This window comes from Anopheles darlingi, chromosome 2 (assembly GCF_943734745.1).
Source record: "Anopheles darlingi chromosome 2, idAnoDarlMG_H_01, whole genome shotgun sequence".
Classification (NCBI taxonomy): domain Eukaryota; kingdom Metazoa; phylum Arthropoda; class Insecta; order Diptera; family Culicidae; genus Anopheles; species Anopheles darlingi.
This window is the reverse complement of record NC_064874.1, coordinates 52,403,771-52,414,574: the sequence shown is the minus strand read 5'-3', so window position 1 is coordinate 52,414,574 and position 10,804 is coordinate 52,403,771. Positions and strand designations below refer to the sequence as shown.

The window sequence follows — 10,804 nt, the reverse complement described above, 5'->3', positions numbered from 1 at the left end:
TCATTCAATGGGTTACTCTTTGTTAGTATCAAATTAGCTCGTATCGCGTATAGTGCATTATATGCGTCCGTGCGTGGAATTGCTTAAAACAGTCTAAGTGCTATACAGTTGAGTTTTTTTTATAAATCAACAACATAATGATGTTTCCAAATTGTCATTTGAATGTGAGAAAAAAAAAGATTTTAATCGTGATAGTATTTTGTTTGTCTGTTTGTGTTCATGCAATGAAAAAATCTAAATTTCGATGTGTGAAAAATCAATATTGTATTAAAGAATATGTTGAAAGTGACAAACACAACGAGCCAAATTTATATGAATCTCTAAATTACTGCCGTTTAGTTTGCGGTAAATTTGGACCATTATTTCCAAAACCAACTGGTATTGTAGAACTTGGAAAGCGCACTACAGCCATTCACCCTGACAATATCAGGTAGGTTCTGAAACAATATACTAAATGTTAGTTCCACGCTTGGAAGGTTCGTAACTATTAATAATCTCGCTGTCTTTGATATAGATTAGAAGCAGATCAAGCTATAAATTCAGCGGAGGTATTGCAAATGCTCCACCAAACTCATCTCCAGTTCCTCAAAAATCTTCGTGATGAATGCGGTGGACAATGCAAAAAGACGGATCCCTCTGAGCTCACTATTAAAGTGTTCATTGCCACATCTAAAACCGCTTTATCTTGGACAACTGACGAAAGCTACAGTCTTAATATATCTACCATCGATGTAAAAACTCCCATCGCGGTGATTGAGGCATCAACGATGTTCGGTGCACGACATGCAATCGAAACACTTTCACAGTTGATAGTAGCAATATTGAATGAAGAGAATGAAGATGACTATAGTAGTTTATATATGTTAACACAAGGTTTTATTATTGACGCTCCTATATACGCACATAGGGGACTTATGCTTGATACAGCTAGAAATTTTATTCCAGTTACTGCCATTAAAAGACAACTGAATGGAATGGCTGCGAGTAAATTAAATGTGCTGCATTGGCACATCACCGATACACACAGTTTCCCACTGGTTTTGAAACGGGTGACAGAAGCAGCTTTGTTCGGAGCATATTCGTCTGATGCAGTATATTCCCCACAAGACATTAAATCAGTTGTGAATTATGCCAGACAAAATGGAATCCGTATAATTTTTGAATTTGATGCACCGGCGCATGCAGGTATGTATACAATATACTCGGACAGAAGGATTGTAAAACGTAATATAAAAGTAATTTGATCTCACGGAACCGCTAATCACAACTATCTTTGCATTTTCATGTTTTGTATCTTCTACCTTGTCTTAAAACCAACTTATCTCAATAGGTTTTTATTAATTAAAATTAAAATTTATAAAATATGTTTCCCTCACAGGAAATGGCTGGCAATGGGGTCCCCACAAGGGTCTGGGTGATTTGGCTATTTGCGTGAATCAGCTACCGTGGCGAAATTATTGTATTGAACCACCGTGTGGTCAATTGAATCCCGCAAATCCAAATTTGTTTCTTGTGTTGGAACAACTATATATGGACATTGCCGAAATGGATCCCCAACAGCCTGTTTTCCACATGGGTGGAGATGAAGTGTTCTACAATTGTTGGAATGAATCGGAAGCCATTGTGACATATCTGAATGGCCGAGGCAAGGGTCGAACGGAAGCCGATTTTCTTTTGCTTTGGTGTGAGTTTCAGGTATGATGAATATTCTTCGACAAAGCGCTCAAATGAGGGTTATACTGCTTCCTTGTATTGTTTGACTTTTATTATTGCAGGAAAAAGCTCTACGCTTGTGGGACCACTCTAGAAAAATTGTGGAGAAAAATGTAAAAGGTATAAACGATTTCTTTGAACCTGCACCAGTTATTTTGTGGTCTAGCCACTTAACCGACCCATCAACAATTAATAACTGTTTGGTGAATGATCGTTATGTAATACAAACATGGGTGTCATCGCAAAGCAGTTTGACTGAAGATTTGCTCAATTTAGGATACAAACTTATTATTTCCACCAAAGATGCTTGGTATTTAGATCATGGCTTCTGGGGGCAGACAAGTTATTACAATTGGAAAAAAGTATATAATAATCGACTCCCAAGGAGGAACAGAGTGCTTGGCGGTGAAGTTTGCTTGTGGACTGAATTTATAGACGAACATTCCGTGGATGGACGTATTTGGCCTCGTGCGGCTGCAGCTGCTGAACGTTTATGGTCGGACCCTTATTCTACGACTCAAGAAGCCGAAGCACGTTTCTACCGTCATCGTAATCGACTTATATCACGTGGCCTGCAACCAGAAGCCGTTATTTCAAAGTGGTGTGAACAGAATGAAGGTCAGTGTTTTTGAGACCCATTGTGCTGAAACAATAAAGCGAAAAAACATACTGAAGTGAATTATTAATCCCAACGAATCCAAACTCCCAAGACAAAGAAAAAATCATTCGTACCGAGAAAAACTTTATTTTATGTTTTTTTAAAATATAACTACTACAACTACAACTTTGCCAGCTGTTAGTTAATCTGGTTTTGATGGATATCAAAAATACAGCCAAACCATTATTTTTAGCCGTATTTTACCGTGCCAATCATACCATATTTTCTAACGGCCGATCATCTGATACAAATTTGGGACAGACAATTGTGGAACTTTGGAAAAAGGATCCAAAATGACAATTGCTCATAGTTTTCCAGTCTAGATTATTTCGTTGTGTATTAACGTAGGAACGGCGAATGAGTAGCTGAAAGCTGAAGCTGAAAAATTGAGTTAGTGTATGGTTTTTATGGATTACTGTTTTTTTGTGGTAACTAGTTGTAACTACTTGCACCAAATACCAATTTAGTGTTTTTTTAAATTGAATACAATAGTTTCAATAAAATATACGTTGTTGTTCAAATAAATATACGAATAAAAATCCTATCTTATGCACATGTACGAACAAAATACCTACAACATTCGGAAAATTCCATGCAACCATTTCGGAGGATTTTTAAAACCGTTGTAGATTCACATGTCGTGTTGTCGAGACATTTATATTTTTATATATTTATATGTAATGTTGAGACAGCGTGCTAGCTTGCATATACATGGATGAATCTTAAATATGTAGTAATTTAAATGATTCATAAATTCAACTGGAATGAAACGCAAATGGATAAATGTAAAAGTCACGTACGCCAGTAACTGTATTAAATTATCCACCACAAACACAAACACATAATATTCATATTGCTACCTTATACATACAGAATAAAAATATTTAAAATTTGCCTGAAAAAACAATACATCCCCAACGGTCGAGTGAGTGTAAGCGTACAAATTTCAATTGCACCAATCGTTACATTTATCCGTTTTGGTTATTCTATTTCTACTTTCTGATTTCTGTATCCCACGGTTGACAATCAAATTGAATAATTACGCATTTGGAGTGTGAGTTCATTTGCCTGTAGTCATCATAACACGGAATCTCTCTGGCGCGAAAGATTACCCTTATCCGTGGCGTGAACGTGACATATTTTCTCCCAAATTGAGATCATTAATAAACAGACATACACTTTCTATTTTTTGAACCTTTGCATGGTGAATTGATACAATTATGACTTTTCGTGAAACCAATTAGTAATTATTAATTTCAATTAACTGCACAATTTAACTAATACGTTCCTAATCTATATCATTGGCACTATATACCAACCTAAGTTGTTGAGTTTTTGTTCTGATTTGTGCCAGGTACAACTTTTAACCTTTTTATATTAATTGGCCCAGTAGTCTGGAATCCGGGAGCAAGAATGATCGGTTGAGTAAAAATTTCACCCGTAGATGTAGCTAGTATCACGCGCTGCGATTGTACGAGTGCTTTTTTAGATGAAGCGTCAATCACCTGGTAAGAATTGTAAGAATGATATACAGAGCAAACCAAATTAAGTGTTTCAAAGCATAAGCATACCTTAGCGGCAGAACCACTGTCCCTTAATGTTGGATGCCGAATTTTAACGATTGATTTACCCAATGTAGTTGCATCTGAACCACTAGTGACGGTAATATTGTTTGCTACGGTTGGAAGCGAGATACTTGCAGGCACTTCAGCAGTGTCCGGACAAACATGTTCAACAGTATCATTTGGTTTTACTAAATTGCTTTGATGACTTTGATGAAACATTTGACAAGTTCCTGCCGTAGAGTTTATTGCAACCGCAGAATCAAATTTGCCAGTGGGGAGAGATGTGTGCTCCTGATAATGCGAAGAATTGTTTATAATTGTCGAAGGTTGAAGCTTAACTGCTAAACGTTATTTAACATCAACATTATAGGGGGTTATACACATTATTCTGACCATCCAGTTCACCGGCAACGCATTGTTTACTCACTACTGATAGACTTTTTACTATAGTTATACTTTTCTGCAATCAATTCATTAAAAAGACTAAACGTTGTTTTGCTTGAATTTTTTTAAATATCCTTATCTTAAAATCTCAAATATTAGCATATTATATTTGCTTGTTAGTATAGAAGATATCTCAAGTATTAGTTTCCTACTCATAACGTGGCGGATATAGACAATGGCGATCTAAGGTTCACATTAAATACTTACCTTTACTTCATGTTCCGTTTTGATTTTGCAATTTACATTAGTCGTCAACAAAGATGAACCCTGGATACTTTTATTATAATTACAGTCGGAAGCGCCTTTGCTGTTATTCACCGGTGTACCGCCGATTGGCGTGAAATTAGTACCAGGTGAGTTGACAATGCTGCAATTAAAAAATAATTACAATAATTAATGGACAAGGATACTTTAATTGCGTCAATAGGATACTTCAACAGAAAATTGCTATATTTTACCTTAACGATGAACCAACGTTTGGTTGGCTTGAGGCGACGTTACGTATACCTACAATCTTGGCGTTTATCACTCCGTTTGTTAAACCAGATATCGTTTGCTTTGGTCCTTTGATAGTGCGGCCAAAATGCGATTGTTGTTGTTGATGTGCGATCGTGACATTTGAGCACAATGGATTTGTACTGATCACCTTGATTTTCGTTGCTTGGCTTAGTTTTGTTGGACCAGTTGTATTAAAGTTGCCAATAGTTGTGGATACGCTGGACGATATACCATCAGTATTTGCAACGGTTTTGTTGGGCTCTACAACTGACGTGACAAAAAAATATTGAATCGTACAGGTACGATTAAATTTATATCGTTCAAAATTTAAAAGCAAACTTACCACATTCAGCTTCAGAAGCAAAAGTCATAGATTGATTTAATTTATGTTCTATGATAGTTCCGCTGGATTCCCTTAAAGTGCTACTCGTTGCTTTAGGTTTGGCAGGGATTACGCCTCGAACATTCGGTTGCGGCAGTATAGTATACTGTTGTACGCCACTAGTTACTGCACCAGGTGATGGGGTTTCACTTGCATAAACTGCATCTATGCGAACAGGAGATTTTGGTTGATTGTTGGTCATTTTCAAATGTGCTGAATGCCCCATATTAGATGAGCTAGGTTTCGGTTGGGTAACCCTGCAGCTCTCCACATTTAAAGGGGTCAAGATGCACTGTTTGCGCACTACATTTGTAAATGGATCTGAACTCCCGCCAGATGTGACGGATGCCTTAGGGATTTGCGTCAAACTTTTTTTTAGATAAGTATTCATTATATGACGAGCTTCAGTACAATTTTTCGATTGGTTTATGGAAGCAGCAGCGGTGCTGTTTGACTTCGTAAGATTGGTCGTTCCTGTTCCCGTCTTTAATACTCGCATAGTTGCAGTAGGCATGATTGAAGAAACGGATACAATTACATCCAATGCTGTTGAAACATTTGCATTACTATTAGCTTGCTCAGCCTGTTTAGTTATTATTTGTGTGTTAGGGGTAGCGAGCAAATTAGACGAATTAAGTTTTGTCACTTTTACAGTAGATGTATTCAGACAATTGGAGGACTCAAAAGATGATTTTTCAACAGTATGACTGTTGCTCCCACCGGAATTTTTTGGAGTTGGAGTTGGACATGATGACGTTCGTATTTGGTTAAACGCAACCAAATTTCGAGGCGTTATTTTGAGAATCTGAGGTGATACAAACTTCAGTATTTGTGAATTTGTTCGTGGCAGTTTTTGCATCTGCTGATGCATGAAGCTGCTCGTGTTTTTTCCAGAGGTGTTCAATTGACTAACTAGTTGCGATGCTCCGCCTACGTTGTTTTTTTCGTCATCATTCTTTGTGCCATCACTAAATGCCTTCGTTGCATCACTTGCGTTGGTCATGCTGATTGTGTGAGACATCTCCGTCTTTTTACAACTGTTCCAATTGACAATTGACTGTTTCTGTTGTTGGGTGAGAAGGTTCTGCAAAATTTGCTTTTGTTGAGCTGGTGACAATATAGATTGTTGCCCACTAGCCAGCGTTATCGTACTAACAGGGCTAGCTGATGTTTTGATAACATGAGGTGTGGGTTTTGAAATAGGAATTGTACTAGTATCTTTATCTAGCATAATTGCCTCCGATTGATCTAATGCAACATTGTTTTGATTAATTGAATCACTGGACAGAGTAGTGCCTAACGGTGCAGGATTCATTATAAATTTTCGAGATATTATCATAGATGGTTGCACCGCAGAAGTATTTTGCTTGCCGACGTTACTATTATCATTTAAGGTAACAACTCCAGATGTGCTGCTTGATGTTGCTGAACCGGTCATCGATAATTTTATTTGTAATGGCTTACTCTGAGTTGCGAACGATTGCGATACTATTGTAGGAGCTGACTGTCCATTAGTAACTAAGGAAAAGATGGGTTGTCGTTGCGATCCTGTGCAGATCGAACCACTGTGTGGTTGACGAACAGACACAATGGGACTAGAATTTCCTTGATCGATACTTTTCGTTGAAGCCATTGAATACGTAAATGGCTTGGTATGCAATGCATAAGAAATCAGAGAAGATTGTGTGATACTGCTATTTGGTGTGCGAGAGGCTGGAGTCATTGTAGAAGACAATTCTCCTGTCGGTAGATATGTTGAAACCGGCACATAGTTTTGGGTATTCACAGAATTTGATTTCATTATGCCGATAGTTGGCGTGGGATTCGTAATGTTTTCAGTAGACGCGGTGGTTATAGGAACATGATCTTTAGAACATGAAGCAGTAACACTAGAAGACATTATATTTTGCTCTGTTTGGTGTAGTTTTAAATCCATTATGGACGAATATGCTTTATCCATAGGTAGAATATTGGGCTGATCGCATATTGACAAGCTGCTAGTTGATGATACGTTTGTATGTTGTTTTTTTAATAATGATGTAGGATGGTTTACCAAGTAACTACTAGCTCCCCCAGGCAACGCACTGATATCTGTTGCATCTATTTTGTCCATGACACTGTAAACAAGCGAGGGGGCGGTAATTTGGGTCGCGACAGAGGGTAAAATTCCCGATGATTTTCCTAGGACATCAGATTGTGGGATATTTTGAGTTATCACAAAATTTGTAGAACTTAATTCGCTAGAAAGCATGTTACTCGTGGGGTCTCCTAATGAACCGTTCGAGGTTTTCGGCCTCGGACTTACGACTTCTTTATCGTTTTTTAATAATCTCTTTGCCGAGGTTTTCTTATGTTTTGTGATACCTTGATATTGATGATGGAGTTTCTCAAATTCTTCCTCTGTACGATTTCTGTGTAAATAGATCCACATTTTGCGTTTCGTATCATATTTAACACACGGATCGTGCTCAGTATGCATTCGATCAAGAGCACCGCTAACAATAGTTTGCAATATCTGTTCAGTTGCGGATGAAGAGATGTATTGGGATGATTTGAGTAGCTCACAAATATCGGCTCTGGTTCCCTCTCCGTTCGGAAGACGAGCAGTGGCATCTCTTACCAACGTCAGAATAGTAACGAAATTCGGACGATCCGCAACAAGCATGCTATGACCACGAGCTTTCGACATACCGGGAACCTGAGTATAGATTCCTTTTACTGGTCCGACGACACTATTATAGGAATGCTCCCGATAGGTATATGCCATGTGAGGGTTTTCGTATCGTTGTCGCTCCTGCAGTCGAAAGGAGCGTATTTCTTCATCAGTAGCCTTGCGGACCGTCCAATCCGTAGGATAGCGAGGCGGTGGTGGTGTTTCACAGCGTTCGCTGGTAGATCCATCGTCATCTTCTTGAAGCATTCCATCTGGTTCCACATTCGATAAAGCTGGTTCGCCGAATGAGTTTGACAATGAGTTCTGAACGCAATCGATTGTCCACTTTTCATTATCTTTCAATGAAATAGCTTCATTGTACTGACCATTTCCAACGTTGCTTTGGCGTGTTCCTGGTGCCATGACCACCATAGTGGAAATAGGGGAAGTGCACTCAGTGTCAGTCAATTTTTCATTTTCATGTTGTTTAAGGCTGTGCCAAAATTCACATAGCGGTTCAAGCCTAGCGTCTCCATCACGTGACGCTCCTATCCATTGAAGAACATTCAGCGACTTTTTACGTTCTATGTACGGGACAAAATCTTTTAACTGAGTATGAAAGTCGCCAGCGAGAAATTGTACCGCCGATTGTAACATCGCCTGCCATTCTGTTATGGTTGCGCACATTGTGTACCATCCTTGGCGGGGAACTATCAAACTATTGTACCAGTCAGAAATTTTCTGTAGTAATTCATCTATTGTTAAGCGATGGGCATGGCTAGAACAGAAAAGATCCCGAACAAGCGAAAAAAAACATGAGTGGCTATTCGTATACATCGTAGGACTTGGTTTTGGCGTTTCACAAACGCCCTTGATAGTTTCCTCCAAATCTGGATCATTGAAGTATGAATCTATTTGTGCTTTTAATACTTCCGATTTTGGTGGCAATGGTTCATTTTCTTCATTATGTTTGGATGTTTCCAAAGAATATGAAAGGGATTTTAAATTTGCTGCTTTGATTTGCTGTTCACCATCGCGAGCTTTGGATTCTTGTTTAGTTGATTTATTGTCAGCATGTCCTATTCTTATTTGCTTTTCACCCATACTTGTGCTTTTCACCCATAATGTTTCTCTAGTCTCAATATCATCAAATTCTCTTTTTATTTCGGTCAACCCGTTATGTTTTGGAAATGGCAATATTCTACGATATCCAGCTGCTATTTGAGTACGAGTTACCACATCTTTTAGCTTCAATCCCTCTAAATCCATTTCAGGATTATCTGATTCCGTTATTTTTCGCTTTTGATGCTGTGTTAGTAGCCGATGATAATGGGTGTCTGTTATGCACAATTTTGAAGTGGTGAACGAAGAACCGTCCATCGAATTAAAATATACTCCAGTACTGCTTCCATATGTGCTGCATCGTTTGTTCAAATTACTAGTTCCTAACGAGCCCATATTCGACTCATTCGTGGCGGAAGATGCTGAATAAATTTTTCGATTTTTACGTACCGGTCCCGCAGCACATATTTCGTAACACTCCTCTTCGTCAGATAAGCTTAATGGAACACCGATTGTTTCGGATATACCGACAATTTCACTCAAATATCTCTTTTTTGCTATTGTTCTGAATTTGTCTCGTTTTGAAGATTGCGGAAATTGGGCGTTTGGTCGGTTTCGTGGGCAAAAAGCTATCTTTTGATGGCTCTGGTTATGCACTTCCGTCATCAATTTTACTTCTCGAGAGAGAAGTACATTTCGAGCCAAACGTAAATACCTCTGTAAGTCCAGCATTCTCTGCTCCTTTATTACCGACTTGGATAGAGTTTGTCGCAGTTTTGCAATGTCCGCACGAAAGTTGCCCTTAGCAAGGTTGACCTGCAAACTTTTGATTTGATCCAAACCAAATCGATCCAAGCGACGCGAGAGCAGATCATTAACTACTTTCGAAGAGGTTGAGCGGTGATCTGTTTCCGGTAAAAAGGTCCTTAAGTACTGTTTTGCAGAGGGTGGAAGAGTATCCCATATGGAAGGAATAAAAAACTCGTTAAATATCGCTTCGTTATGACATAGGTCCTTCGGCAGTATCAATTTCTCCGAAAGTATCGAATTTGTTTCCAGCAAACTTGTGTTGCTTTCCTCAGAATCACTGCCCGAGCTAGTTGCGAACGAATTTTCTGTTTCTGCGTATCCATCAGAAGCTGGACGAGCAACAGATGTTTGCTCCTTTCTGACAAAAATATCGGCCATTGTTCCTTACTTATCGATTCCCTTATTGAAGTGCAAGATACGTAATATTTACGCAATTCGGAGCTTCGATTCGGCGGGCCTGCAAAACACCACTATTTGAATGTTGGTTGCACGACCTAATCTTGCAACTTTTCGACTTACTCTATGTGTGCAGATTAAAACTCTTCAATTATCATTAGAACTAATCAATAATACAAGGATATAAAACACCAAAAGAAAACAAAACCACAAATTTTTCACAGAAAAGATTTGACGGCGCATCTCAAAACTGAAGCCCCTGTAGTAGAAATTTAAGCCCCTGTAGCAATAGCAAAGAATTATCGTTTTTGTTTCGTTCTTTGTATCGTTTATATCGTTTGTTTCGCTTTTTGTCTCGTTTTGATCGTTTTTTGTTTCGTTTTTGTTCAAATTTGAAATTAAACCACCAACGGTTCCACCAACGGTTCCTTCCGTATAACTCCGCGTTGTATCGGCTTCTCCGTCGTCCCTCCTCATACATGGGGCCAAATATCCTTCTGAGAACTCTCCTCTCGAACCCGGATAAGAGGGCTTCGTCTGTTCTGGATAGTGTCCAAGTCTCAGAGGCGTATGTGAGCACCGGTACTATATACGTCATATACAGTCCCAGCTTCGTCCTGCTC

At 38.7% G+C, this 10,804-nt stretch overlaps 2 protein-coding genes across 6 annotated transcripts; one reads left to right on the top strand and one right to left on the bottom strand.

The window, feature by feature from the left end:
• Positions 1–636: 636 nt before the first annotated feature.
• LOC125948370 (probable beta-hexosaminidase fdl) lies at positions 637–1,911 on the top strand. The gene is made up of 2 exons (XM_049674348.1): positions 637–1,185; positions 1,379–1,911. The coding sequence occupies exons 1-2, from the start codon at positions 768–770 to the stop codon at positions 1,699–1,701; spliced, it is 741 nt and encodes a 246-aa protein (XP_049530305.1). The 5' UTR covers positions 637–767; the 3' UTR covers positions 1,702–1,911.
• Positions 1,912–2,141: 230 nt separating this feature from the next.
• Positions 2,142–10,592, bottom strand: LOC125948368 (nuclear factor related to kappa-B-binding protein). 5 transcript variants are annotated; one of them, XM_049674341.1, is made up of 6 exons: positions 10,305–10,590; positions 5,222–10,242; positions 4,839–5,145; positions 4,588–4,747; positions 3,943–4,227; positions 2,403–3,876 (listed from the first exon to the last, which is right to left on the bottom strand). In XM_049674341.1, exons 2-6 carry the CDS (start codon positions 10,161–10,163, stop codon positions 3,691–3,693), a joined length of 5,880 nt encoding a protein of 1,959 aa, XP_049530298.1. In that variant the 5' UTR covers positions 10,164–10,242; positions 10,305–10,590; the 3' UTR covers positions 2,403–3,690. The 5 variants fall into 5 exon arrangements, with proteins under 5 accessions (XP_049530302.1, XP_049530303.1, XP_049530301.1 ...); XM_049674343.1 differs by having other exon boundaries at positions 5,222–10,255; positions 10,305–10,436; XM_049674345.1 differs by lacking the exons at positions 2,403–3,876; positions 3,943–4,227 and adding an exon at positions 2,142–2,356 and having other exon boundaries at positions 10,305–10,592.
• Between the last annotated feature and the right edge of the window lie 212 nt (positions 10,593–10,804).

Coding starts and splice junctions, on each gene's coding strand:
- LOC125948370 (XM_049674348.1), top strand. CDS start 768: ATGTTCGGTGCACGACATGCAATCGAAACACTTTCACAGTTGATAGTA. Junction 1,186..1,378: donor TGATGCACCGGCGCATGCAG/GTATGTATACAA, acceptor TTTCCCTCACAG/GAAATGGCTGGCAATGGGGT.
- LOC125948368 (XM_049674341.1), bottom strand. CDS start 10,163: ATGGCCGATATTTTTGTCAGAAAGGAGCAAACATCTGTTGCTCGTCCA. Junction 4,748..4,838: donor AACGTTGGTTCATCGTTAAG/GTAAAATATAGC, acceptor TTTTAATTGCAG/CATTGTCAACTCACCTGGTA. Junction 4,228..4,587: donor AAACGGAACATGAAGTAAAG/GTAAGTATTTAA, acceptor TCGCATTATCAG/GAGCACACATCTCTCCCCAC.